General features: G+C 47.6%; 1 protein-coding gene across 20 annotated transcripts in view; it reads left to right on the top strand.

Moving 5' to 3' along the window:
* The window catches only part of Tenm2 (teneurin transmembrane protein 2), a 1,198,434-nt gene that overhangs the window by 1,119,926 nt on the left and 51,191 nt on the right, over positions 1-27,317 (top strand). For all 20 annotated transcript variants that reach the window (XM_048815904.1, XM_048815889.1, XM_048815861.1 and 17 more), the window contains 3 exons: positions 18,571-18,781; positions 23,595-23,714; positions 26,687-26,948. In XM_048815904.1, coding sequence (XP_048671861.1) covers positions 18,571-18,781; positions 23,595-23,714; positions 26,687-26,948 — 593 coding nt within the window. The remainder of the gene's footprint in view (positions 1-18,570; positions 18,782-23,594; positions 23,715-26,686; positions 26,949-27,317) is intronic.

The following is a 27,317-nucleotide window of genomic DNA, read 5'->3' as shown; positions in this document are numbered from 1 at the left end:
TGATACATGCCAAGCACTGGATGATGGGAAGAGCCTCCTGATTCCTCTGCTGTTGCCCCCCCACCATGCTCTCATTGCTCTACCAGCAGCCAGAGGGAATTGTGTTTTTGGCTTTGTGGTGCTGGGGATTGAACCCAGGGCCTTGTACAGGCGAGGCAAGCACTCTACCAACTGAGCTATGCCCCCAGCCCAAAAGCTTTCCAATGTAAATCAGATCCTTCATGCCCTCTATAGTTAAAATCGAACTCTAAATGTTGGTTTCACGTTGGCCTAAAGACCACCCTCTGTGTCCCCTGCCTTCTGTCTGGCCAGTCCTCTACCATCTTCCCTGGAAGTGGACTTCATCCCTGCTGGCCTCTTCTGAACCCCACCATTCCATGCTCATCCACCCCAGGGCCTTTGTTGGTCCAGGGCCAGAAGTGTTCACCCCAGGCACAGTGCACCATGGGCTCCTTCCTGTCATTCCCTTTCAGCTCAAATGCCCCCTCCCCAGGAAGGACTGTGTTGACACTAAACAGTGCCCCTCACTGTTCCCGCCGCCCCCCCCCGCGTTTATGTTTCCCTAACATAAATACCACACTCTAATCCTATATCGAACGTGTGATTCTTCACACTGGACTATGGGTCTATTTCATCCTGTCACAGCTACCCCTCTGTAGCCCTGGGGGATTGGCTTTAGGACCCCTGTGGAGACCAAACTCCAGGATGCTCAAGTGCTTTTTATCAAATGGCAAAGTATTTCCATAGAACCTTTGCATGTCTTCCCATATAGTTGAAATCATCTCCAGATTACTGATAATACCTAACCCAATGGAAATGTTATATAAACGTTTGCTATGCTGTATTGTCTAGGAAATCCTAACAAGAAAAAAAAAAGTTGGTAAGGTTCAATATGGACAAAAAATATTTCTAAATATTTTTTACTCAATGGAGGTTTAAATCCATGCATGTTGAGCCTGAATCTAGGGAAGGCTATTTCCATTTTACATACAAATTATAGATTCTCTAGAAAGTAAGACTCACACTGGGCATGGTGGGGTACACCAATGATCTCAGCAGCTCAGGAGGCTGAGGCAGGAGGATCTCAAGCTCAAAGCCAGCCTCAGCAAAAGCGAGGCACTAAGCAACTCAGTAAGACCCTGTCTCTAAATAAAATTCAAAAATAGGGCTGGGGATGTGGCTCAGTGGTCGAGTGCCCTTGAGTTCAATCCCTGGCACCCAAAAAAATAGATAAAGTAAGTAAGACTCAAAATTAAGCCTTTCTGTCAAACAATAGAAAATACAGCTTTTCTCCTTTACTGCCATTGTCTTATTTCTTCTAAATTACTAGCAAAATCTGAACAATATTTCTGAAGAAGATTCAAATAAAAACAGAATTTGTGTTGTTGCACAGAGACCACAGCAGGGGAAAACAATCACCTCCAAGATAAAATTTACCCTTTGAAAGCATCTCCCAGTAAATTTATTTGGCTTGAGTTTGTTTGGGAAAAAAAAAAAAGAGAGAGAGAGAGAGAAAATAAAAAGTATTTAAAGTTCCTGAATTTACCCAACATAGCACCTTCAGTCTTTCCTAATCAAGTCCTTAGTACTTTAAATGGTTATTAAGTGTCTCTTAAGGGATTATATTTTTTCCCTGATTAGATGACAAATCCAATATTCATCATAAAATTGTGATGAAAATGATAATCTGAAAAAAATGTTAATCACTTAAATCACCGCAGATTTATTTTAGGGAATTAAAGGATTAAAACACAGATTTAACTGGTGGCCAAGAGGTAGCATTTATAGCATTAGGTTGGCTTCCTGTATTTCTGCCTCGGCCAGAGTCTCTGCCTGGATTACCATGCGTACTGCCTGCTTTCTGCCACCAGCATTTGAGTGACAGCTTAAAGCCCTGGTGCCATTATTACCAGCTCGGTGGCTCCCACTGGCCAGGGCCAGATGTTGGTTCTCTATCAGGGGCAACTTTGCTCTCCAAGAAACGTGTGGTGTGTCTGGAAGCATTTCATGAGACACTGCAGAAGGGAGATGCTGCTGGGATTGGGAGGTCGAGGCCAGGGTTGTGGTTAAGTGTCCCCACATGTAGGAATGCTGCCCACGGTACAGGGTCATCTGGCCCCAAATGTCAGTAATGTCAAGGTTGAGAAATCTGGTGCAGATATTATTGACATCTCCCAGGAACACATCAACCTGAGAAATCCAGATAGTCCCCCGTTTGGCCTGATGCCAAGAGCCATGATGTCCAAGGTCTGAGGAGGCATTGGTCATCTATCAGGGAGGTCAGGCCTTTGCTATGATTCTACCCTCATTGGCCAAATAAACCATGGCAATACTCCAAGAGCCCTGGAGACCCTCTCCTTATCCTTTGCATACACCTACACCAAGAGCCACGGGGTGGGGTGACCTTCCCTTACTCCCAGGCTAGCACCTGGCCAAGCTGGACTCAGAACCCAGCTGGAGAGCCCTGCCCCACCCCTCCCAGCACCTGAGAGCTACACCAGGGTCAGGGAAGGGCAGACCAGGAGCACTTGAACCTCCTGGTTCAAACACAGATTCTGCAGCACAATGAAAAATATCATGGGCATCATCCTCCTCCCCCGAGGGTCTGGGTTTGGAATGCATTTCTCGCCAGGAAGTGCTTCTGCGCCGGAATGCCAGGGGCGAGCAGGGGAAAGTGGAGCAGCTGGACTTTAAATAGCAAGGCGTTCTCCGCAGCACAGCGAGAGCAGCTGCCCAGGGCCTGTGCTCTTTTCTTTGGTTTTCCATCTTCTCAGCCAAGAGCTCTGGGGGATTGGAGAGGGGCCAGAGCTCTGTGGCCAAATGTGAATCCAAAGGAAACCACAGGTCCCCCCAACTCTCTGTGCTCCATGTGTCCCCTTCTCCCCACCGGCGGCGAAACCCAAGCCTTCCAAGGTATTTCTCTCCCTTTTCTGCCCTTAATTCATCATTAATCTGCACCCCCAAATACACCCCAGCTTCCTAAAATGCTGTTCCCACACACACTCAGGGACACCACCCCTTTCATTGAGGAAATCATGGAATCGTTTCTTTGAAAGTATCTGGGAATGTCAGCTGCAGAAAAGGCCAAAATATGAAGCCCCTGGCAGTTCACATCCCAGAGAGGCAAAGTGATTTCTTCAAAGCCAAACAGCAGACAGGGTAGACCTGGAACCGGAGGGAGCAAATGCAGAATGCTTTTTCCATGCTATGGTGACACCAAAAGGACCCAGTGACCCTCAGGAGAATGGGAATCTGCCATTACGGGTTTGAGCCGAGATCTCTCTAGACCCAAGAGCTAGGCCAAGCTGAGTGAAGGCACCTGGCCTACCCGAGAGCGAGTGCCCTCCTCAAGTTTACCCCCTCACGCCTCTCTTACCTCACCAGGGTAGCCCACTCAGACCACTGGCCATTGACATGAGGAAGCAGACACCTTCCCCCAAGCCAGCTGCACTCCTGGACAGGATGCTCCAAAATTAATTCATGCATTCAGCAAACATAATTGAGCCCCTACTCCATGTCAGGACACAGGAATGAACAAGACTCAGACTCTGCCTGCAGAGATCCACAATCTGGGGGCTGAGGAGCAGCTATTGAACCAGTCGCTACAAAGCAATAGATTGAGTCTATGACAGGCCAGGCACGGTGGTGCACACCTGTCATCCCAGCAGCTCAGGAGGCTGAGGCAGGAGAATCACAAGTTCAAGGCCAGCCTTACCAATTTAACAAGGCCCTAAGCAATTTAGGGAGACCCTGTCTCAAAATTAAAAAGTAAAATAAAAAATTTTTAAAAAGGGCTAGGGCTGTGGCTCAGTGTCTAAACACCCCTGGGTTCAATCCCTGGTACCAGAAGAGTCTAAGAGTCTCTAATAGAAGTAAGGCCGAGGGGCAATGGCCACCCAGAGGATGGGCATCAAAGACTCCAAAGAAAATGAATCTTGGATTTTGAGAGATACAGAGGAATTCAGCAATAAAGGAGGGGAAGCACTGGGGTGAACAGCCAAAGCAGAAGCATAGAGTAAGGGACAGCCATGCCTGTTGGGGACCCTGGAGGAGGCTGGCCCCACTGCAGCAGTGTGTGCTTGAGGGAGGCTGTGGGGCAGGGCAGGAGCAGAATGAGCAGGTACCACGTTGGTGGAGGGGGCGGGGCGAGGCGCAGGGCAACACATCCAGAGTGGCTGCTTTCTCCTCCCCTCTTATTGGTCTCCAAATTCACCACCAGACAGAAGGCGGACATACCTGCCTGCATGGCCCCTGAGCCACGCACACCGTGGCCTTTGTTTATCTTTCCTCCATTCTTTGTGTACATTTTTAACACTCAGAGGGAAGAGGCAGCCTAGTTGGATGGTGCAGAGTAGAGGTGCTGGGTTCAGAGAGCTCCGGGTCAGGTACCAGCTTCTGCACTTACAGGGTGAGCTCAGCCGAGTCACTCCAGTTCACTGAGCCTCAGCGTCTCCTCTGTGGAGAAGGACCAAGGCTGGTTCCTACCTCAAAGAGGGCTGCTGGGTATAAATGGGTAACTGCACGTAGAACAGGACAGTGGTTCTCCGTGTCAGCAAGCGTCAGAATCACACGGAAGCCTTCATGCACAGCCTTCATGCACTGAGTTTGGATTCAGTGGGTCTGGTTTGGGGTTCAAGAATGTGTGTCTCTAACAAGAGCTTAGATGCGCTGACTCCGAGAGCCACCAGCACATGATTTTGACAGGAGCTCAAGTGCCGCCACAATGATTCCTCTCAGGGTGGCATCCCTGGGCCACCTCCTAGGGAGAGTCAGGCCAAGCAATTCTGAATCCTAAGGTGATGGCCTCTTGATTGGTCCATGGGCCCTGAGGACATGCTTGAGCTCACTGAAGTCCATGCCACTGAGGTATGGTGATGGAGGTTGATGGTGACTCAAGAGTGTCTAAATAAAGGACACATGTGGAAAGAGCGAGCAGGGAGAGAAGCATCCCTGTACCTTCTGTGCCATTCCACTGCACCTCCCATTTGTCCCTTTAGGACCGTGCTTGCCTGGCCAGCAGGGCTTGCTGTGCCCTTTTCTGTTGGGGTCCTTGAGCTTTGGAAAGACCTGGGTAGAAACTCTGGGAACAAGGACGGCAACCTCATAGGCCTCTTGTGAGGTGTGATTAGAGAACTCTTAGAAAGCACCTTCATGCCTTGTTATTTAAGCGACAGCTTGAGTGTTGTATCTCCCTGTATGATGTACCTTCAGGGACTCCAAACACCTGCGCCTCCCCCGACTCGGAAGCTCTCATATCAAGGGGTGTGTACCTTTCAAAATCAGAACCCTCCTTTGCTCCTGTGATCATCCATTTCCTTCCCTCCTGCCCCACTGGCTCTGGGAGGAAGGATAGCTTCCCCCGGAGATCACAAACCAGTGGCTCGCTGACATGCTCTGTTTGGCTTGCATAGGTTTTCAAAAACCTCTGAGTGAGCTTCCAACATTCACAAGGTTTCATTTAACCAGCGAAGAAACCCACGGGCTGCAGGTCCACTGGCCCAAAGTCAAGAGCTAAGGGTGGAGCCCAGTTGTCCTGGCTCTCAGTGACCTTGTCCATTCTCCTTTCAGACCTTCTTCTGAGAGTAGTTATACATCCCATTTGCTGGGAGGTCTAATGTGTCTGGGGTCAGGAAGGAGAAAGGGAATCCATGGAGAACACAGGTGCAGGAAGGGGACGCTCCCGTGGCTGGTCAAGCCTCCTCTGCCGTTACTTCTGCCACGTTCTCTCACAGAACCTGTGGCTCATCAGGGGCAGACCCAAGGCAAAAATTCCAGCTCAGCTGCAGCCCATCACCCAAAGTCTTGGCCCTTTGACGAGCAACACTGAGGCCATCAAGTCCCAGCTCACACTCTCTGCCAGGGCGTCGGTTCCATTTGGTCTTTGACTTGCCATCTTTGTCTACACATGCCACCACATTCATTTCTGAGTGATTCCTTACCTGGCTCTTGCGTTCTCTTTTCTTAATCATCAAAGCAATGGAATTTTAGTATCTTTCCATCTCCACCATCACTTCCCAGACCTTGGCTGGGCTGAGTGATTGGTCCTCAGCCCTTTTTTGTATTTTATTTAGAGACAGTTTCTTGCTGAGTTCCTAAAGCTGGCTTTGAACTCATGATCGTCCTGTCTCAGCCTTCCAAGCTGCTGGGATTACAGATGTGTGCCCCTGCGCCCAGCCTCCTCCCCGTCATTCTGCCCACACGGGCCTTCTTGCTCCTACAGCTTACAATGCAGTCCCACCCTGGGCCCTGGGCCTGCTGTGCCGGCTGCCCTGAGGCTCTCCCCCTTAAGGCAGGCTCATGTCCTCAGTCCACGTAGTTTTCCACCCAAACATCAGCTCTTCCTAGAAGCTCTCCCTGACTCCCCTGCGAGGCCAGTCCCCTCCTCCATCCACCTCTGCTCCTTTGCCTCTCCCCCTTTGGTGTCTTCAAACACTGTCACTCAATGTCTCTGATGCATTCAGGTGTTTATTGTCTGTTTCCTCCTCCAGCGTCTATGTCCATGACCACAGGGTCCTTAGCTGTCTTGGTCACTCATGGTCGCAGGCATGATGAGAGGCATTGGGGGGTAGGAGGCAGTATCGTCTTGGTATTTAGTAGATTACTTAGGGAAGAATGAAATTCATTTTGGGATTTGAAAAAGCATTTAGACAATGACACCTGAGTCACTAAATACCACTGATACCATTTTACTATGCAAAGAAAATCCAAATATAAGACATATTAGTATCGTTTTTTCAGTAAGACACGAGCACACAGCGATGGTGTCATCTTCTCTCTTATCAACGTTATGGTGCTGCACAGTGACTTTCTATGGTTGAGACAGGAGCTATGCGCATCCTGAGTTCCCTTTTGAAACCAGAGGAAAGGCAAAGATTGCTGAGGATGACCGTTGACCTTGACATCCCAAACCACAGCTGGCTTGAGTGGTATGCATGGAGGGAAAGAACAGCAATCTTGAGATCGGGCCACATGTGAATCCCAGCCTTGCCACTCCCCAGCAGCTACCTGACCTAGTTAAGCCTAGTAACTTAACTCCCTAGCACTGTTTCTCCATCTGTAAAATGGAAATAAACAAATGGTTATACTGTAAATGCTTCTTTATGCAGTTTACTTATATCTCAAAATACCCAATTAAACTACTATGATTATTATTTATACTCTACAGATGGAAAAATACTAAGACTCAGAGAGGTAAAGTCATTAGCCTGAGGCCACACAGTCAATACGTTGCAACCAACATTTTGCATAGAGTATGTAGGACCCTGGTCACCTGCCTCCAGATCCTGTGATCATAACTTACAGTACAATGTTGGCTCCAGGTACCTAGCCCACAGAGAAGATATCTCCAGGGAGTACCAAGCCCAGTACCTGGAGGATAGCAATGGCCGCTTTTAGAAGGACACAGTTTAGGAATTAGTGACTCCTGTCTCCCCAGCAGAGCAGAAAGTTTGTGTGATAGCCGGGTCTGGTTCCTCCTCCCCAGCTGGAAGTCGGGGTATTTCTCAATGCCAGAAAAAGAGAAGGGCCATGCCCTGCTATTCATTCTCTCAGCTCTGGTGCCAGCCTTCCTGCCTCCGCACCCCAGAGACAAGGTCTCCCCTCAGGCAGAAAGTAACCGTTCCGGCTTGTTGCTCTGAGGCGTGGATGGTGACAGCCCCTTTTCTTTCTGAGGGACCCAGCAGGTCACTGTCTGGCACCCCACCAGGCTGTCACCCCCTGCCGGGCCTGGGCTCCGCTGGCCATCAGCTCAGCTCTGTCTGACCTGTCAGTAGACTCTGGGATGGAGGTTGATGAGGAGCAGAGCAAGGGGGAGACGCCCGGGCAGTGAGAGGCCAGGAGCGGCCGGCAGAGGGTGGGCATTTGGGGAAATGGAGACGCACTTGGGGAGGCCGAGATCACAGGCCCTGCTCCCTGTTGCCACTGGCATCTGTGATGGCAGAGTGGGGGGATGGCAGCAGCCAGGATGGAAACCCCTCAGGCGTGGAGAACACGGCCGCCGGCTAACAAGGGTGAGCCGGTGCCAGGGAGCCTGTCAGGGCTGTCCAAGGTGGGAAATCTGTGATCAAATGAGATCATTCCCGGAGGCTGTTTCTGGGTGGAGGAGAGTGGCAGAGGCAGAGAACGAGATGGGGAAGGAGAGAGAAAGAGAGTGAGCAGAAAGGAAGGTATTTTCTGAGCCTCAGCAGTCCTCCCCCAAGTCCTCCCCCTTCCAGAATCCACCTTGCTACGCTGTGGCTCCTCGCAGCCTCCTATAAGAATCAAGAGCAGAAGTCAAGAGCTTTGGAGGTCGACGGCCCCCAAGGTGGGACTCACTTCTCCCTAGCTTTGTGACCTTGGGCAAGATCCTCTCACTCTCTGAGCCTCCGTTCCTGAACCCGCCTCCCAGGGCCTCATGAGCATGACTGGACAATGACTGGCCAGGAGGTGCCCAGCACACAGCGGGAAAGCACAGGGCAGCTTGAGCAGCCCTGGGGAGCCAGCCCATCATGACCCACCTGAGTCTAAAACGCAAACTGGGGACATGAAGCCCTGGGGCGGAAGGTAGACTAGAACATTCTGTATCCCAGTTTTCCAAAAATCCACTTGCCTTCCAATGTGGATTCAGGTAGTTAGTCTTCTGCTTGACTTAGTTCTGCCTTAGGTAAAGGGAGCCCCTGAGTATTGGCCACTGAGCGTGTTTTCCTGGAGAACAGCCTCCTGACAGCTTCAGACAGGACTTGGCTACAGAGGGCAGCCACCTGGGGTCACATCCCAAGCCCACCACTCAGAAGCCATGTTTTCTTGGTGAATTGCTTCACTCTCTCCAAGTGTCCCACTCCCCATGTGTAAATGTCAGTGCCAATAATGCCTGGTGGCAATTTGCAAGGGAATGAAGGAAAAGTATTTAGCATGGTGCCCAGCACCTAGGACGCTCTGCATGAGTGCCAACCACTAGTCTCATCAGACATGGTTTCCATGAATGCTTCCTCATCCTACTGACATCGTCACCTGGCTGAAATGCATTGGCTTTGTTGGGCACTGGGAGCCAGGGGACAGTGGCTCTGATGTGCTAGTAGTGGTGATGTTGTTGGTCAGACATGGTCCCCGGTCACCCCGGTCAGTCAAGGCTGGGATCCACTCATGACTATTGAGCAGATGGAGTTTTTATGGGTCTTTCCCAGGACAGAGCTTTTCAACCTAGAGCTCCATGTTCTCATGAAGCATTTCTCAAAATGTGTGGCACTGGATACAACTGCACAGAGACAAAAGGGGTTCATGGTCAGGAAATGATACATACACCATTGCAGTATTAAAGAGTTATTGTGTATATTTAAATGTCAGAAACCCTGAGCAGTCCTGCTGGGTGCGGGGGGAGCTTGACTTTGCATAACTGATGTCTCCCAGACTGCACTTGAACACAGATTTCCCCCCTCTCACCTCCATCTCTGTGTTTCAGGGAACCTGCTGGAGACACAGTTTGGAAAAGCTACCTTAGGCCCTGGGGTCACTGGTACTCTTGTGGCTGTTTGAGGGGTGTTTTCAATAATTCACTGCAGGAGTCCTTGAGCTTTAATGCAGAAAAGAGTCATCTACAGACCTTAAAACTGCAGATTCCCAGTTTCCACACTCAGAAAGTCAGTAGATCTGGGGTGACAGAAGGAAGCGGGTGTCATATCACTCCAGGGGAAGGCAGCAAGGACTTACTAGTGACGCATAGGAGTCTGCCTCCCGGGGATTTTGACACTTGGAGCAGCCGTGTTCGCAAACCCCGATACCCCGTTATTAGAGTCTCCGTTTTAACAAGATCCCTGAGTGATTCTGATGCTGATTGGAATTTGAGAAGCATTGGTTCAATGATATATCTGTTTGGGTTTGGGTTCATTTGTTTCATTTCGTTTCTGGTGAAGAAGCCATCCAAAAAAAAAATTCTCCCAGTGACTTGAAGGACAGCTAGCGTGCTAGGGAAGAGAGGTCCTCAGGCCCGAGGCCACTTGCAGTGACAGTCCTTGGTTTCCCACATAGGCTTTGCTTTCTTTCCTGCTTCCCTCCTGAAGGAGGGGAAAGCCAGCCTCGCAGTTTGCAGCGGGACCTCCCCCTGCCAGGTTTCTGATCCCCCTTTGCTAAGTCATAAGAAATGCTGAAGGTGCTTTGGGGCAAGGTTCTCTGGCCCTGGAACTCAAAGTCTGACAAAAAGAATTGGCAAGAAGAAAGAGGACAACTTCCAACAGGCTTTCCAGGACCGCAAATACAGGTCTCCTTCTATAATATTTAAGTGTGGCCAGTGCTCCATGAGGGGCTGGGCGGGGATCCTGAGGAACCACGGTCCATCAGGCAGCCAGGGTATTAATGGCAGGTGAAACCTTCCAAATGAGCACCCTGTCAGCCAGCTATTGCTTTCAAGGGCTGGCGACGCGGGAGCCCTAACAGAGGCAATGAAGAACTAATCTCATATTGCCAGGTTAAATCAAGTCAGCCTGGCCCGTTCCTTTCACTTCTTAGTTACATCAAGCCAGAATACTTTCAATTATCCCTCACTTCCAACTTGTCAGCAGGAGCTGGGTAAAATGCAAATGGAGCCAGGCCCTTCCCTGGTGCAGGGCAAGAGCTATCATTTAAGAATTGCCTCCGCTGATTTGAGATCCTCCTCCTTCAGTGCTAAAGCTGTCACCATCTCTTTCACACGCGCCATCTTACCTCTGGGCCTCTCAATAGTGGGTGCTCTTAGGTCCATTCTATAGATTGGAAAACTGAGCCATGCACTTGCCCAGTGGTTATGTAGATGATGAGTCACAGACCAGATCTTAAAACCAAAACATCTTAAGTCTAAAGTCCATATTCATTCTGGCCCTGAGATTTAGAGCGACTTCCTTGAGATTTTCTAAGTACTTCCCTTGTGGCAGGGGACTGGCCAGGATCAGCATGTAACCGTGAGGAGCACCCAGTCCAGACTAGGATCCACATGAGCCCTGCTCCCTGTCTCTCCCCTTCAGAGCAACTTACAACTGTCTGCCACCGCTTACCCTCACCCCATGCATATGGGGTCAACCAGATGCCTGAGTCATTTCAGAATTTGCAACTACGGCATACTCTAGGATCTGATGGCCAGCCCCAGCTCTGGAGGACAGCCCCATGAGCACATTGCTCCTGTTACCTGGAGAGGTATTTCTTTTGCTCTATCATGGATTGCCAGATGGGGCCAAATTCTGATTTAGGTGGCTAACTTTTTTATATAGATAGGGATCTGGAAAAATATTTTTTCCCAAGGTCCCACACACTTTAGGCATGACCCTACAAAATCTTATCCTAAAACAAAGTAACTTCCTTTGTACTCAAGAATTTCTTTCTGTCCGTAACTAGCCTTAACCCTAGCCAGCACCAGTGCCTGCCAGGCACCTACCCTCCTTTTTATTCATCGTTAAGGGCAAATGGCCCCAAGTTCCTTCCTTCTTGTCCCAACTGGTTGCCACTTCCCTTCTTCCCATTGCTTCATTACCTTTCCACTATCCCCTTATTATCTGATCTCAAAGCAGTGGACCTAAGCTTTACTGGGCTCCCCACCTGCATTGTCTGTGTTTTTCTTGGAGAAGTGAGAACTTGACAAGTATCTATCTCTGTGTAGGTAACCCAAAGTTTGTGATGCCAAGAAGACTCGAAAAGGAAAAAAAAAAAAAAAGGAGGAGGAGAAATTACTCAGAGGCCCTTAGTCATGATCAGGTGCTCCTAACTCTTCTAAGTACCATCTGTGGGTCATCTCCATTAATCTCTCCCACATCCCTGTGAGGTGCACCATTGTTACCCCCACTTTGTAAGTTCACCAGTGTAGCCAGATGACCAAGATGATTATTGAGAACACACCCAGCCCCAAGAAAGTTTCCCCGGGGCCCTTTCCCAGCCAATACCTCCTTAAAAAGGTAGCTACAATTTCTGACTTTCCATCATAATTGGTTGACTTTGCCTGTTCTTGACTATCTTGTAAATGGATCATAGTATAGTCTTCAAAGCCCATTTTTTTTAACAATTTATTTTTATTTTTTTATTGGTGCATTATAGTTATGTGTAATACTGGGATTCACTGGAACATATTCATACGAGCACATAACAGAATTTGGTCGATTTCATTCCCAATCCTTCTCCTTTCCTGTTCCTCCTTCTTCCCCCTAATCCTCCTCCTCTACTGGTCTCCCTTCTATTTGCTCGATCTCCTCCACCCCACTCCAGCTTTTCCCCTTCAAAGCCCGTGTTTTTAGCCAATCCACTTTATGGCCTCCTGACCCCAGGAGTAGGGCAGGTAGATTTGGTGGTTGGTGGTGCTTCCCTGCAAACCACAGTCTGGGCAAAGTAGGGCTAATGTTTTAAAATCTGAGCTTTTGACCTGTCCCCAGCCTGGGGCTGCCTTTAGGTACTCCCAGAGCTGTCCGTGGCACCTGCGGTAGATTATGGGCATCAATTTGAGTCACCCTGTCACAAAATAGAACTCAGAAAAGTCAATTTAGGTGTTTCTCTGAAGCCTTTAATACTTAGAAAAGCCACCGAGTTCACACAGGTGGGAGAGGGAATCACCTGCACACCAAACCACAGGGAGCAAAGGGTTCCAAAGACTGAACAAAATGCTTCCAAACGATTCTCCATAAGCTGCCCAGTTTACAGAGATCAAAGAGGAACACAAGTGAAATAAAGTTTCTCTCATTCCCAGGGCCTTCTCTGTAAGAGGGTTCATGCAAAGACTCAGGCAGTCTCCTTCAGGTAAAAAGACGTGTGTGTTTCAGCCAACTCTGAAATGTCCAGATGCTGACTGTGGCTGCTTGCTGTACTGCCCCCACGGGCAGGGGCCCGCCACACTGAGTGTTGGCTTTACTAATAGGCGCTCAATTAGGGCCTTGAGCTTAGGTCTCCCCACTACCTAGGAACACCTTGAAAATCTAGCAGAGCAAACAAGGCAGGGGCTGGAAATGACTGACACAAACCTCCAGCCAGCACAGGTACAGGCCTCCTGTGCCGTACAACAAGCTGAGGGCGTTGAATCTCACCAACGCATAGCAGGGTCCTCAGCCACCTGGTTGCCAGGGACACATCCCCAAAGCATCTAGTTTCTCACGTCGATTCATTTACAGATGCTCACGTCGACCAGTCAGTCACGCTATTTCCCAGCAGGAGAAGCGCAAGGGCCTACAGAAGTGACTGTATCTCACACGGCCCACATTGCCCCCGCTGAGGGGCCTGGTGCCGTCTTCAGACTCTTTTGGGAGGGAAACAAACTCTCCTTCCCTTTTCATCCAAGCTGCTTCTCAGGGACTTGGGTGCCTTACTGACCCTCTTTCTGCCCCATCTCACCCTCTGTAGGATGGGTGACAGGCTAATCGTGAGACAGTGCCAGTGCAGGGCACTGTACCAGGCTCTGCTCCAGACACTGTGCGTCATCCTCTAGCCCCCACAGGGGAGTGATCCCAGGACCCTGGGATGCCAAAGCCCTCATGTTGAATGGTGTAGTGTTTGCATTTAAAACCACACACATCCTCCTGATCATTAAAAATTGTCTCCAGATGACTTACCATACAGTGTAAGCATGCTGTGTTGTTGCAATGTATTGTTTAGGGAATGATTACAAGGAAGATCATCTGTACTTCCTCAACACAGAACCGTCAGAGGCCTCCAAGGTTAGTTGATAAGGAAACCGCAGATACAGAGGACCAAGAATTAATCACTTCTCAAACGTCATCACCATCGTCTCCATTTTACATATGAGGGAAACTGAGGCATGGAGCAGTTAATTCCCCAGATACCAGCTAGGTAGAAGCCAATCCTCAGATTAAAATCTAGAATCCAGAGTATGAAATTCTTGAATGACATTATTCTGCTTTGCAAAGTTGCCAAGAAGGTTTAAATCAAGAACATGGGACAATGCCCCTCTATCTATTGCATCTATTATCACTATTAATTGTTACCAACCTGTCACTATTTGGAAACACAGTCTGGCATGCTTGCCAAGATTCATCCAGCCCAGAGCCCATACTAGTGATTGACTCAAAATATAAGGGCATATTAATTTTGTCTATATTTTTAATATTTTTAGTTGTAAATGGATCTTTTATTTATTTATTTATTTATATCCGGTGCTGAGAAATTGAACCCAGAGCCTCACACATGCCAGGCAAGTGCTCTACCACTGAGCCACAACTCCAGCCCTTCATTTTATCTATTTTAATGTCCAGATTTTATAAACTAAGAGTTAAAAACCTTCAGTGAGTTTTTATAGTAATGATTATAGTAATACCTATGGTTTATTAAACACATACTATTTGCCAGACAGATGATGTGTGTGTGTATGTGTGTAATCATTTATTCCCTATCACATAACCCTATGTACAGGTACTGTGATAACTCAATCGTTTTTTGTTTTGTTTTTTTGTTGTGGGTTTTTATATATATACCAGGGATTGAACCTAGGGGCACTTAACCATATCCCCAACCCTTTTTTATTTTTTTTATTTTGAGACAGGATCTTGCTAAGTTGCTTAGGGTCACCCTAGGTTGTTGAGCCTGGCTTTGAACTTACAATCCTCCTGCCTCAGCCTCCCAAGCCACTGGAATTCCACCATGCACCACCATGCCCAGCTGATAAACTCGGCTTTAAAGGCAAGAAACTGGGGCTCAGCAAGGTTGTTTAACTTCCCTCGCTCACACAGCTAGGGACTAGGGAAGGTGAACTTCAACCTCATATCCATCTGGTTCTAGAGACCAAGTTCTTACCTCTGCACGTATCTTCTTTGTAGAATTTTTGGCTTTTTACACTGGGACTTATAATCCAAAGGATTCAATTCAGCAATAATTAACCCTGATTTCTGCTTCACATTGCCAGACGGTTAGAGGAGATTCTCTGATTTTCTTTATCAACAGTAATGAAAAGAATGCCTCATATTGTTCCCAGAAAGCGTCTCCCATGTCACCCTTCCCTGAAATTGCCATTGCCATTAGTATATGATCTATACGTGTAGACTTCAGCAAGGGCTGTGACTTAGCATGGGCTTTGACAGAGGCACCTAGACAATTCTCCTTGACCACGTTTCAGAGTGAAGGAAGATGACACCGATGTGTGCCAGCCACCACGGTGTACCCCACAGGGCAGCCCCAAGTGCGCTTCCCCACAACTGCCGAGTCAGACTCGGGCCCCACGGCCCCTGCACACCTCTCCCACCACCCTCCCCACGGGAAAGGCAGCCAGACAAACAAATAAGGAGGGAGAAATATAAATAAAGAAATCACCCAATGTCATAGGAGGGCCGGGCGGCTTCCCGCCGCTGTTGAATGGAGACATCGGAGGCCTCTTAGGTCCTGAACTGGTGATTCAGAACAGTTTGATTGCTGCTTGATTGTTTGCGAGATAACTGCGAGATTGTCAGTGACAGGGTAATTTACTGAAGATTGCAATGTCAGACTGCATCCAAGGGGCTGGCTGGCATGGAGATGCGCTTCTCATGACTGACAGGCCACTGGGAGATTGGAGTGCCAATTTAAAGTTCACAGTGCCGTCGGAAAGTGTTCGGCCTCGGCAGCCCATAATCACGCAGCATGATGAGGTCATCGTAGGCATAAGGTATGCTCGCACGTACTCACGGAGAGAACCCCAGATGTGCCATCTCTGGAGCAGGTACCTGTAAATATGCAGGAGGAAATCACTGAGACCTTTTTTCTTCTTTTTTCCTATTTGTCATCTGCAGTTGCTGACATGTTTAGGCCATCTCCTGCCAGACAGACAGGCTCTTGAATAGAAAACCCAGAATCAACAAAACAGTGGGGAAATTGGAGATTTGGAGTTTGGAGGCAGTTTGCAGCCCAGGGAGATGGCAGGCAGGAGCAGGTAGGGAGGAAAGTGCACAGAACTTAGTGGACAAACTCTCTCAAGGCATTGAGTGCAAGAGGCCCTCAAGCTGGTAATAGGGAGTGGGTGGTGTATGGACCAGAGGGGAGGGAAAGGCCACTGAGATGGATGGAAGTCCTAATGGGAAGAGGCCGGCGACCTTAAAAGAATCTATAATGCTAACAACAGAGGGTTCCTTCTCACCTGGGAAGTTTCTGAGGCTGCAGAATGAAACACTGCCAACGTAGCTCAGTGGGTTATTTTTAAAATCCGAAGCAAGCATTCCGTGGTGGACTATTTCTGTCTAGAGAAAGCAGTGTGCCGGAGGTGATGGTCAAGGCAGAATTCTGTGCAATTATAGTTTTCCTTTCTTTTTTTTTTTTTCTTCTTATTCTGCCAATGGCCCTTGAGTCCAGATTGGACAATGGGATATGGACCTGATGTGGGACTTCAATCCTCCTACTGGATACAGCATGGTTTCTGGGTCTTTCTGGGGTCTGAGTCTTCCGCTCTCTGGGGAGTAGCTGATTCAGTCGGCTGAAACATTTGGAGCCTTGATTTGGAAAGTTCCTAAATTTAAAGTGTGCATGCCTGCTCACTCCCCTGTGCCTGAATTTCTAGGAATTTTTTTGTAAATCTAAATGTGTTACAAGGCACGGAGCGGCATTTGCCCATGTGGAAAATGAGAGGCTAGGCTTAGTCATTGAAAGCCAAGCAAAACATGCAACTTCCTAATTTGTTTGTTTGCTAAAAAGGAAGTAATGCATTAAAATAATTGTACATTAATTGCTAAAAGACAGTGGAACTTTGGTGAAATTATATATTTCAATTCCATTAGCAGAACCAAACGTAAAACTTAATGCCAAAAAATTTACATTGTAGTAAATTTAAAGCATACAACCAGGCCTCTGATTGGGCATCTTAGTACAGGAGTCGGTCATAGCACAGCCTTGGGTGTGAGAACCTGTTTCTGTGATGCTGGTTAGGGCCAGAAAAATGCCTTGCTATCAAATCCGGGAGGTGTAAGCAAGTTTATTCTCAATCAATTCCCAGCAGAGTGAATAAGGATTGGCCAACAGATCCATTCTAACAGGAAATCCCAAGGAGTGGACACTGCCTAGAACCTTCCTGTCCTTAGCTCTAACAGATGTGAGGAATGGGAAACAGTCATTTATTCATTCAACAAACATTAGTGTTTGGCATTAAGCAAAACATGAATGTAGAAATTAATAAGACACTGTTCTCCTCACAGAGCTCATTTTCCACTCAGGGAGGCAAGCATAAAGAGATAATTAATTCCAGCACAAGGAAGTTGGTGTTAACAACAACCATTTCTAGATTTTTTTTGTGTGCATTAGAATCACCTGAAAATTGTGATTAAAATGTGCCTTCCGGACCCTGCCCCCAGTGCTGTCTCTGGAGGGTCTGGAGTGTGTCCTTGATTTTCCCCATAGGATTTCAACGCAGAGCCATTCGTTAAAAATCTCTGGTCAGGGATGCACACTGCAGGAGCAGCTGTGTCCATCCACTGGGACAGCTGTAAGAAAACCTCCGGACATCGAGTGACTTAAACAACAAACACATATTTCTTGCAGTTCTGGAAGATGAGCAGCCCAAGATCAAGGTGCTGGTGGATTTGGTGTCTGGGGAGGATCTGCTTCATAATTAGTAGATGGCCATTTCCTCCCTGTGACAGGGGCAGAAAGAAAGCCAGAGGACTCTCAGAAGTCTCATTTACGAGGTCACTAACCCCTTTCAGGTTCCACTTCCAGTGCTGATTTCCCTCCCAACAGCCCCACTTTCTAGTACCATATATTGGGGGTTAGAGTTTCAACATACGGATCTGGGGGGCACACACATTCAGTCCATTACAAACCCAGCCAAGGGCATCATCAGGAAGGCTTCCTGGATGGGGAGGCCACATCTAAACCAGGTCTCAAGCTATGAGCCCGTCTGTCTGCTTCTGCCACCATCCTGTCCTCTTTTTAAGGACAGGTGCCATGATTTTTGGCTCATCCAGCAAATAGATGCATGTAAATGTGTGTTTATGAATTGTAGATGGATAAGTAGGAATCATACCAGGAATGGGGATGTGAGGGGCAGGAATCCAGGCAAGTAAATCCGAATGCTGGAGGTCCTGCCGACAGGTAAGAGGGCAGAACCAGAAGCAGCAGGTGGACTGGTGGCTCAACTTTCAGGTTCCCGTGTCAAGGCCATTTCTACACAGGATCTGGAAAACCCAACACACAGCGCCTGGTTTTCCAGCTGTTCAGCAGTTCCCTCGCTGGCTTAGGGGAGCAGGAATGGAATTCTTTTCTCCATGGAAGTAAGACTTAGGTGCCCCACACGTTTCGACTGCTTGTGCTCCCGTTAGCACGGGTCCCTGAGAACTGGCCATCGGTCGTTATTTGTGCAATGTTATTTAAAAGCAACGTTTTTATTTTTATTTCCAACCGCTCCAATAACCCTGGCTCATAGTAGAAGAAGGAAGACATTCCGGAGACACGTAATCAAGAAAGCCAATAGAAACCCACTTATCTGCTACTAGGGACAACGATTGTCAACATTTTCAGTCACGTCCTTTCAGTCCTTTATTTTCGATGCACATAGGTTGGAATTATACGAGGTTTGCTGTGTGGAACCTGCCAATTCAAGGCCCCGGGGAAGTGTTAGCATCTCCAAGCGGCTGAGTGCCATGAAATCCACTGACCCTGGCTCTGCCTCTGCCCCTCCAGATGGCCTGGTGGACTGCCTGGACCCCGACTGCTGCCTGCAGACGGCCTGTCAGAACAGCCCTCTCTGCCGGGGCTCCCGGGACCCCATGGACATCATTCAGCAGGGCCAGACGGAGTGGCCAGCTGTGAAGTCCTTCTACGATCGCATCAAGCTCCTGGCAGGCAAGGACAGCACCCACATCATTCCTGGAGACAACCCCTTCAACAGCAGGTAAGCACCCTGTGTCCCCACAGGCTGCTGCGGTCACCAGCTCCCCCCCACTGGGGCAGGAGGAAGTGCTCCTCCCTTTCCGTGGGCCCCGTTGGCCTGGAAATGGCCCAGTTGAGGCTGCTCCCTGCCAGGCTCCTAGAAAGCCCTTCCCTCACTCCAGGTGAGGCTCCAGCAGAGCCCCGTGCACGCTGTAGGACTTGGCCACCTTCGATCCAGAATTGCTGGAGATACCTGTGGATTCCCCCGTTTTGTTATGATCTATTATTTTATGACACTCTTGTCATTCTTTTAAATCTCCCTTTACAATGCCTCTGAGAGTGACTTTTGTTTGAGCATTGCTTAAATAGTTCATTCAGTAGAGGCTTTTTGACAGCTGTTATTAAGTTGATAACATAACCTATCATCCTGGCATCTTGGATTCAAGATGATGCCAGTGGGGAGAATGTATTGAGCACCTAGGACGAGCCAGAGATGTGCCGATGACTTCGATGCTCACGGCAGCTCCACCCCGGCGTCTCCTCGTGGCCCATTATGTGCAGGGGCCACTCATTCTCCCCAGTCTGTCTTTGCTCTGGGTTGCTGATTTGAGGTTTATGAATATTCTAGGGTCAAATTCTGAATTTATTTTGTGGCCACCTTGGCCCTTCCCTTCAGGCCAGGACAAGTTGGAACTGTGCCCCGAGAGTAAAGGGAAGATTTCACCGCGGGGGCCCCTCCCAACCATCCATCCCCTCCTACCTTCTAGGTACCATTTGTACGTCTGAGGGTAGAAGGAAGGGATGGGAGGGGCCTGGCTGGGCACAACTGATCTCCATCTCCATGGGCCCAGATCCCCATCTGGTGGTGTAAGACATGCGGCAAGGTCTTCTTGGTGTTACCCCACTCCATCTCTGTGCCCCTTCATGAGGAAAAATCAAAACTGCTGGGGTCCTCGCCCACAAAACCTCTAGCATCTAGGAACTTGAGCGAAATGGTCCTGACCCCTTGTCCTTCTGACAGCCCCATCATGCACCATTCTCTCCCACGCCCCACCCTCCACCTTTCTTCTCTATTTCTTTTTCTAAATTTTGAATTTTTTTTTTTTTGGTTGACATATACTAATGGGACATATTTGGTACATATTCTTGGGTTATAATGTAGCATTCTGACTCATCCGTACATTGTGAAATGATCAAATCTGACAGATTAGAATATTCATCACCTTAAACATTTGTCATTTATTTATGGTAGGAACATTTAAAACCCTCTTTTTGGGTTATTTTGCAATATAAAACACCTTTCTACTGCCCACTCTTGTGCCCCTCCTATGCAACAGGACACCAGAGGATATCCCTCTGAAATGTACTGCCCTCCTCTTCCCCTTCCTCCTCCTCCTCGCCCAGCCTACATCCTCAGGAAGGCTCCTGAGCTTGCTGTTTATCAGGCCCAGCAGGACGGGGAATACTAGGCTTCACTTTTCTCAGGAGCTTAATTGGTGATTCTCTTGTTACTCCCATTTTGGACACCATGGAGCCATGGCTGTCCCCATGGGAGGAAACACCATGGGGAGGAGACACCATGGGGCCATGATTGTCCCCACCCCTCCCTGAGAGTCTAGCTTCGATGGCACAGGAAAGGGTAGGAGTTGGTGTAGCCCATTCCGCAGCCTCCTAGAATCCTCTGGAAAGTTGGGCTGTCCCAGTTATTGGCAGCCATTTTGAATGGACTGCTTAACAAAATCACCTTAAGTCAACAACTTTGGCTTCTCTGTTCTGATGTTACCAAACATAAAGTAGAAAAATAAATAATAATGCGAGAGAAACCGTGATCTCCACCCTCTTCTATTTCCACCCTGACACTTCCTAACTGTGTCACATTGGGCTCATAAACCTCATTTTCTAGATGAGTGCCATTAGAATAGTATCATATTCTACTCACGGTATGTTGTTGTTTTAATAGAAGAATAAATAAACAATGAATAAATAAATGAATGAATGAATAAATAAACAAACCACAACTCTCTGACCAAAAAGGAAGTGTTTCCTCTGCTCCCTAAATCTGGGAAGGTTTCTGTAGTCTGTTTCCTTTTAATTATGAATGTAACTCATCTTGCCAAAGACTCCTGGGTGGATCTTGCACTAGGCCACAGCCTTTAGGTTGAGTTGGCATACAGTTGTTTTGTCCCATGAACACATCCTCCAAAGACCCCGGGTCAACTTCCATCTGCTCCCTAATTTACATTTCATTATTTCTACCCTAAATCCTAACAGTCTCCTTTCCATCCTCTTCCTCCACCTATCCCTTCTGACTTCCTCCTCTCCTCCCCAGCAACAGTTACCATTGCCAGAAAGCATCTCAAGTGAGGGCCTATATACAGGGGGGCAGGCAGGGACCCCAAAAATCTTCAGGGGATTATCCCAGCCCAGAGATGTGAGCAAAAGGAAGTTGCCATGGAGAACTCTCTGGAGCTCTGATGATCCACTCCAGCTTGTCTGCACAGATCCACGCAATACCAAACTGTACTCCAAGGCGCAGGTCGAAGTTCAGTAAGCATGTGGATTTCAGTACATCATTGCCTGACAAATAATGAAGGACAAAGCCAGGAGTAAAAAGGAACTTAATTCAAGACTTCTCAAAGGCGTTCCCTAGATAATGGCATACAAAAATAACTAAAATGCCTTGACTCCACCACTATAATTTATAGAGCGGATCTCACTATCTAGATAATGTGATAATTGTTACACATCAATAATCATAAATAGAAATGAACTGATAGCATGTCTTAGCTGAATCTTTTCTGCAAATTGGCTGCCTGGAAACGATAGAAAGCCAGCAACAATGAAGAATTAGAAAAATAGAAGGGTAGAAATCTCGGGCAGCCCAGCCCCTTTTATTCCTATGGTGCTCTGCACAGTCTTGTGCTACAGGACTGATTTTTAAAAAATAGCAGTTGTAAAAAGAAAATTTAAAAAAAAAAAAAAGGAAGGGGGGAAGAAACCCACTGTGGAATGTACTTCCGATTTTGTTTTCTTATCACAACCACTGTGTACCTTGTGGTCATCAACACACATCATCGATTTTAAAATGGTGTCTGGTAAGGCCTTAAAGAAATCTAAGTCTGAGCTAAGATAAGAAAATGGAATTGAACAAAAGGATTATTTTCATAAATTAGTTTTCTACTTTCAAAAGACTCTAGCATTGTGGTTGGAACTAGCTAAAAATGAGATTCATTTGTTAGGCAGCCAGTAGCAGACAATTAGAGCTGTCAGTGGAACAGTCTAAACACCCCTGAGATCGTCAAAGGGTTGGAGTTGAACAGTGGGGGGTATTACTAATAGAAAGAGAGATGCTTGGAGACAGCCTCCCTCCAGTTTGCAGGACACTTGGGATTGCAAAAGTAAATGCATTCCAAAAATCTTGACAAGATTCTGGCAAAGAATGGGTCAGCTTGATTGCCTACTCTAGAAATTGGGAGTGTGTCCAGGAACCCGGGAGCCTGAGAACCTCTTCGCTTTCGCCAAATTGCCCTGTATCTTCAAGGCCAAGATGTGGAGCTTCTCATTGTCTCATTTCTCCATGAAGTCTAGAGGATTCAGGTGACAGGAGACATGGCTCTGGGTAGAATACAGGGTGAGCACCCCTAACCCCAGAGTTCAAAATGTGAAATGCTCCAAAATCCCAAATACATTAAGCACCAGCGTGGCACCCCTAAGTGGGAAATTCCATACCATGAAACTTTATTTCATGCACAAAGTTATTAAAAGTATTGTATCAAATCATCTTCAGGCTATGTATATAAGATGTATATGAAAGCATAAACAAATTTTGTGTTGAGACTTGGGTCCCATCCCCAAGATATCTCATTATGTACATGCAAATATTCCAAAATCTGAAAAATTCCAAAGCCTGAAACATCTCTGGGCCCAAGCATTTCAGATAAGGAATGTTCAACCTGTATTGTAGCATCTCTATGGCTGGGTGCAGGGTTTCCCAGAGGTAGTTGGTTGGAAATTGGCATTGTTGGGAAAATTCTAGTTACTGTGGTCTGGAGAGAAAGAACTTTCACTAACATCAGGAAAAAAAAAATGTGTGTATCAGATTTCAACCACCCACCCCCCAGGACAGTTGGAACTTGACATGAGAAAAATATGTAGCTAGATGCAATCCAGAATCCAAGCTATTTTCATCAGAAAGAAATATATCTCCAATGTTCTCTTTTCCTCAGGCTTTTATAGATTGGGAGAAATTTTGCTCTTGGAGGGCAGCAAAAAACTATGTATGTGTACATCCCAGCCTCATAATAAAACCTATGTGCGCTGCCCTGCGCCCCCAACTCCCAGCCCGGAGGAGGATCGTGGCATGGCCTTGCTCCAGCACCAAATTAGGAAATGAGCAGCCAGATGGGGAAGCTCTCACCCGAGCATAATGCTCCGTGTGCCAGGCAAAGGCATGCACGTGAGGGATGAGGGCAGCCTGGAGCCCGGGCCAAGCAGAAGCCAGACTGCATCAAGCAGTGGAACCCAGCCAAGGCTGGAGAGAAAGCACACGGGAGACCACTGTCCAGCCCCGGGGCGGACCAGTCTGCCCAAGGGATTTCACCTCGAATGTCAGAATTTTTGTTCTTAGGAAAAGCAAAACATTGAGACTTCCCCTCTGCCCATCCCTCTGTGCAGACATGGTCATGTGGAGCTAGAAATTCATGTTGAAGGTCTTCTCCTTGCCTGGGGACCAGATGCAGATGAGGGAGTAGTAGCAATAAGGAAAGAGAACTCAGCACCCCTTGATCTGTTTCTCCTGCATGTGGCTCAAAGACCTCTGTTTCTTTCTCTCCCAGCTTGGTATCTCTCATCCGAGGCCAAGTAGTAACTACAGATGGGACTCCCCTGGTCGGTGTGAATGTGTCTTTTGTTAAGTACCCAAAGTATGGCTACACCATCACCCGCCAGGATGGCACGTAAGTAGCACTGTGGGCTGGGACCTGTCCAGGGCTGAGTGCGGAGGCGGAAAGCCATGGTGCAGTCAGCTTGGGTTTATGTGGCTCCCTGTGTGAGGTGGCCACCAGACCAGACCTTCAGAGAGGATTCCCCAAAGTCACTCCATGCTTTCCTGTGTGGTATCCCAACCAGAAAACAAATGCTGTTCTGTGTGTGCTGGGGGTGGGGGCAGATTCTAGAAAGAAGGTGGTTTCTTAGAAACTAACTCCGATTTTAAATCAAAGGCAGTGCAGGGTGACAAGAATCCACATGACACAGTGTCCTGTGGTGATCCCCTTCTGCTTTCATCTGTGGCTCTAGGAGCTGTGATGTTTTCGCTACAGTTTTGAGGGGGTGGGCTGTAATCAGAGAAGTCTAATTAAGTACATTTAGCAGTCTCCCTGCTGTGTGAAGGAGGCAACAGTCCCCAGTGATCTTCTGATTGGAAACATGCGCCCATTCACCCCCACCAAGAAGAAAGCTCTGCCTCTGCCTGAACCTACCGGGCACCGAGTCAAAAGTTAAACACACGATAAGAAAATAAGAAGTCTGTAGGAAGGGGAAAACACTGACTCTGCACTGGAAATTCTTACACACACACAGCTGTCCTAGCCATTGCAAAGGAAGCAAGCGTCCATCACTGTAAACCTGATGCAGCACTTTTTCTATAAAACCAGACTCTGGGAAATCCTGGGCATGGCGTGGGAGGTAAGAACTGTGAGCTTGGCTTTCTCTGGCGAGGAGTCTAGTTATTACCTACTGTCCTAAGCCTTGCAGGCAGTTTTTTAAACCACCAGCCTACAGTAGATCCACCTTAACATTCCAACACTGAGACCCAAAGGAGGGGTCTAAGGATTCACATCCAATCCTCAGTACCAATGTTCAACTTACAGTGCCTTACATCCCAAGCACATCGTAAGTTGAAATATCATAAGTCAAAAATGCAGGGCTGGGGCTGTGGCTCAGCGGTAGAGCACTTGCCTAGCATGTGTGAGGCACTGGGTTCAATTCTCAGCACCACATATAAATAAATAAAATAAAGGTCCATCAACAACCAAATATATATATTTTTTTTAAAAGAAAAAGAAGTTTAGTTCAGATATCAAAACATAAATAAAGTGACATTTTAAAAAAATGCATGAACTCTACCTGACCTACCAAACATCCCTGCTTAGCGACACAGTGCGCAGCAGGTTGTTTGCCCTGGTGATGGACTGGGAACTATGGCTCCCTGCCACTGTAAGTGTGGACCTCTTGTTGGTAACTCAGGAAGAGATCAGATGTGCTTAGAGTTTCTACTGACTGCAGATCACTTTCATAGCCTTGAAAAGCTGAAAAATCATAAGTAAAACCAACATAAGTGGAGGACCAGCTGCAGTCATTAACTGTCTGGTAGCTCTACTCAGAGGTTTCTATGGCCAAATCCAATTATTCAAAAGCACTGGAATGGTTAACAGATACTGCACAAAGATCTTTGGGGCCTTGTTCATTCTTGGAAGTCAGTGCTCGTGAAGAACTAACAGCCTTGAGGTTATTTCTGTAAAGTCCTGTGAAACAGCACAAGACACTTCTGAGTCCTCCCTCTGCTGTCTGTCTCTTCCACTCCCCTGTCCCTCTCAGATGCTCCCTGACTAATTAGGGTCCAAATCCACCTCCAAGATCATCTATTCAAACTCCTGGATCAGTGCCTCTTCAGTTTGCTCAGGTTGAAAAGCCGTGCAAGTCCCAGGCCGTGTTTGGGAATGCTCCAAGGAATCCCACAATCTGTTATGAATATAGCATGGACCACACTCTTACGTTGACTCTTTCTTGCCAGTTAGGAACCATGTTGCTTTGAGGCATTTGGGTCTCTTGTACAGCTTAGGCAAATCCTTCCCCAACAGCATGCATACCCAGGAAATAAACATATAAACAAATTCATATATAAACTGTCATACTAAATGTACTGTGATATTGACCTTCATATCTATGTGGTCCTTGGTCATTTATTTTACATCTGTTAGAAAACAGCAATTATGTTACCAGAATTGGATGAAGCCAGCTATCAGTGTATTTTCACTCTGATCCAAGCGGTAGGGATTCTGATAGAAGCAGGATGGAAAAGCTGCTTTCTGCAAAGAGCTGAGATTCCAGAGGAGTTACAGCCGGGAGTTGGAGGCGGGGTACTCTCTGTTGACCTCCTACCTTTCTATGAAATGGGAAAAGCAGAGCTTTTGTATTTTCACCTTCTTGGTGGGTCACCTCCACCCAGATCATCAGGAGCAAGCAGGAATACAGTGAAAGAATCATTGCCAGAGACAGAAGCAGAATGGAGTTTGGCTATAAGCATGGTGCTGTGAGCCCCTGCCAATGTCCGAGCATCACGTCACTGTCACCACACTGTCTGCTGAACACTTCTCTCAGCCTCACACTGTGCTAAGTGCTTTACACCAGAGGTCAGCAAACACATTCTGCAAAGGGCCAGGGAGTAAATAGTTTAGGCTTTGCTGGCCATGTGGCTTCTGCTGCCACAACTCAGCGCTGTCACTATGGCAGGAAAACAGCCATAGAGGTTACATAAGCAAATGAATATAGCTGTGTGCCAATAAAACTTTATTTGCCAAAACAGGTGGTGAGCTAGGCTCACCCCATGGGACATAGTTGGCTCATGCCTACTCTGGGGTCTTCATATTTTATTCTTTTTTTAAAATATTTTTTAGTTGTAAATGGACACAATATTTATTTGTTTGTTTATTTATTTATTTTCATGTGGTGCTGAGGATCAAACTCAGTGCCTCACACGTGTGAGGCAAGCACTCTACCACTGAGCTACAGCCCCAGCCCAATGTTATATTCTTTGAGACACCACGTGTCAGTATCATTATTCCCATTGTACAGATGAAGAATCTTGGGCTCAGAGAGGATTATTAACTTACCCATAGCATCTCTCAGAGACCCATTTACCTATCTCCAGGTTTGACCTGATCGCCAACGGGGGTGCCGCCCTGACCCTGCACTTTGAGCGAGCCCCCTTCATGAGCCAGGAGCGCACCGTGTGGCTGCCGTGGAATAGCTTTCATGCCATGGACACCCTGGTGATGAAGACGGAGGAGAACTCCATCCCCAGCTGTGACCTCAGTGGCTTTGTCCGGCCCGATCCAATCATCATCTCCTCCCCTCTGTCCACCTTCTTCAGTGCTGCCCCTGGGCAGAATCCCATCGTGCCTGAGACCCAGGTAGGAGCTGCGGGCACCAGGGTGGGACGCTGGGTACTTCCTAACCAATGCCAACCAGCCGCCTTCCTCCCTTCACATCTGTCTTCCTGAGGGGCCCGAAACGAATACTAAAGGAGAGGGAGCACAATAAGACATAGAGCACCACAAACAGAAATTTGAAGCCCTCCCGGATGTTCCGGTGTTTGCAGATAGTCATTCAAGGCTTTGGCGGTCACTGGAGCTTTTCATAAAATAAAAACAATATACATATGTGCAGACCACCTGCAAATTGCTTTTATTCCTGTTAGTCAGAGAGATCCATGATAAGAGGCGCTTTAATGATCTACATCGGTGTTACGACACAGGGCACATCATTGCCTCCCTGTTGCT

The sequence above is a fragment of the Marmota marmota genome, unplaced genomic scaffold (genome assembly GCF_001458135.2).
Source record: "Marmota marmota marmota unplaced genomic scaffold, marMar, whole genome shotgun sequence".
NCBI lineage: Eukaryota > Metazoa > Chordata > Mammalia > Rodentia > Sciuridae > Marmota > Marmota marmota.
The sequence above is the reverse complement of the archived record's forward strand: the minus strand, read 5'-3'. Positions and strand labels throughout refer to the sequence as shown.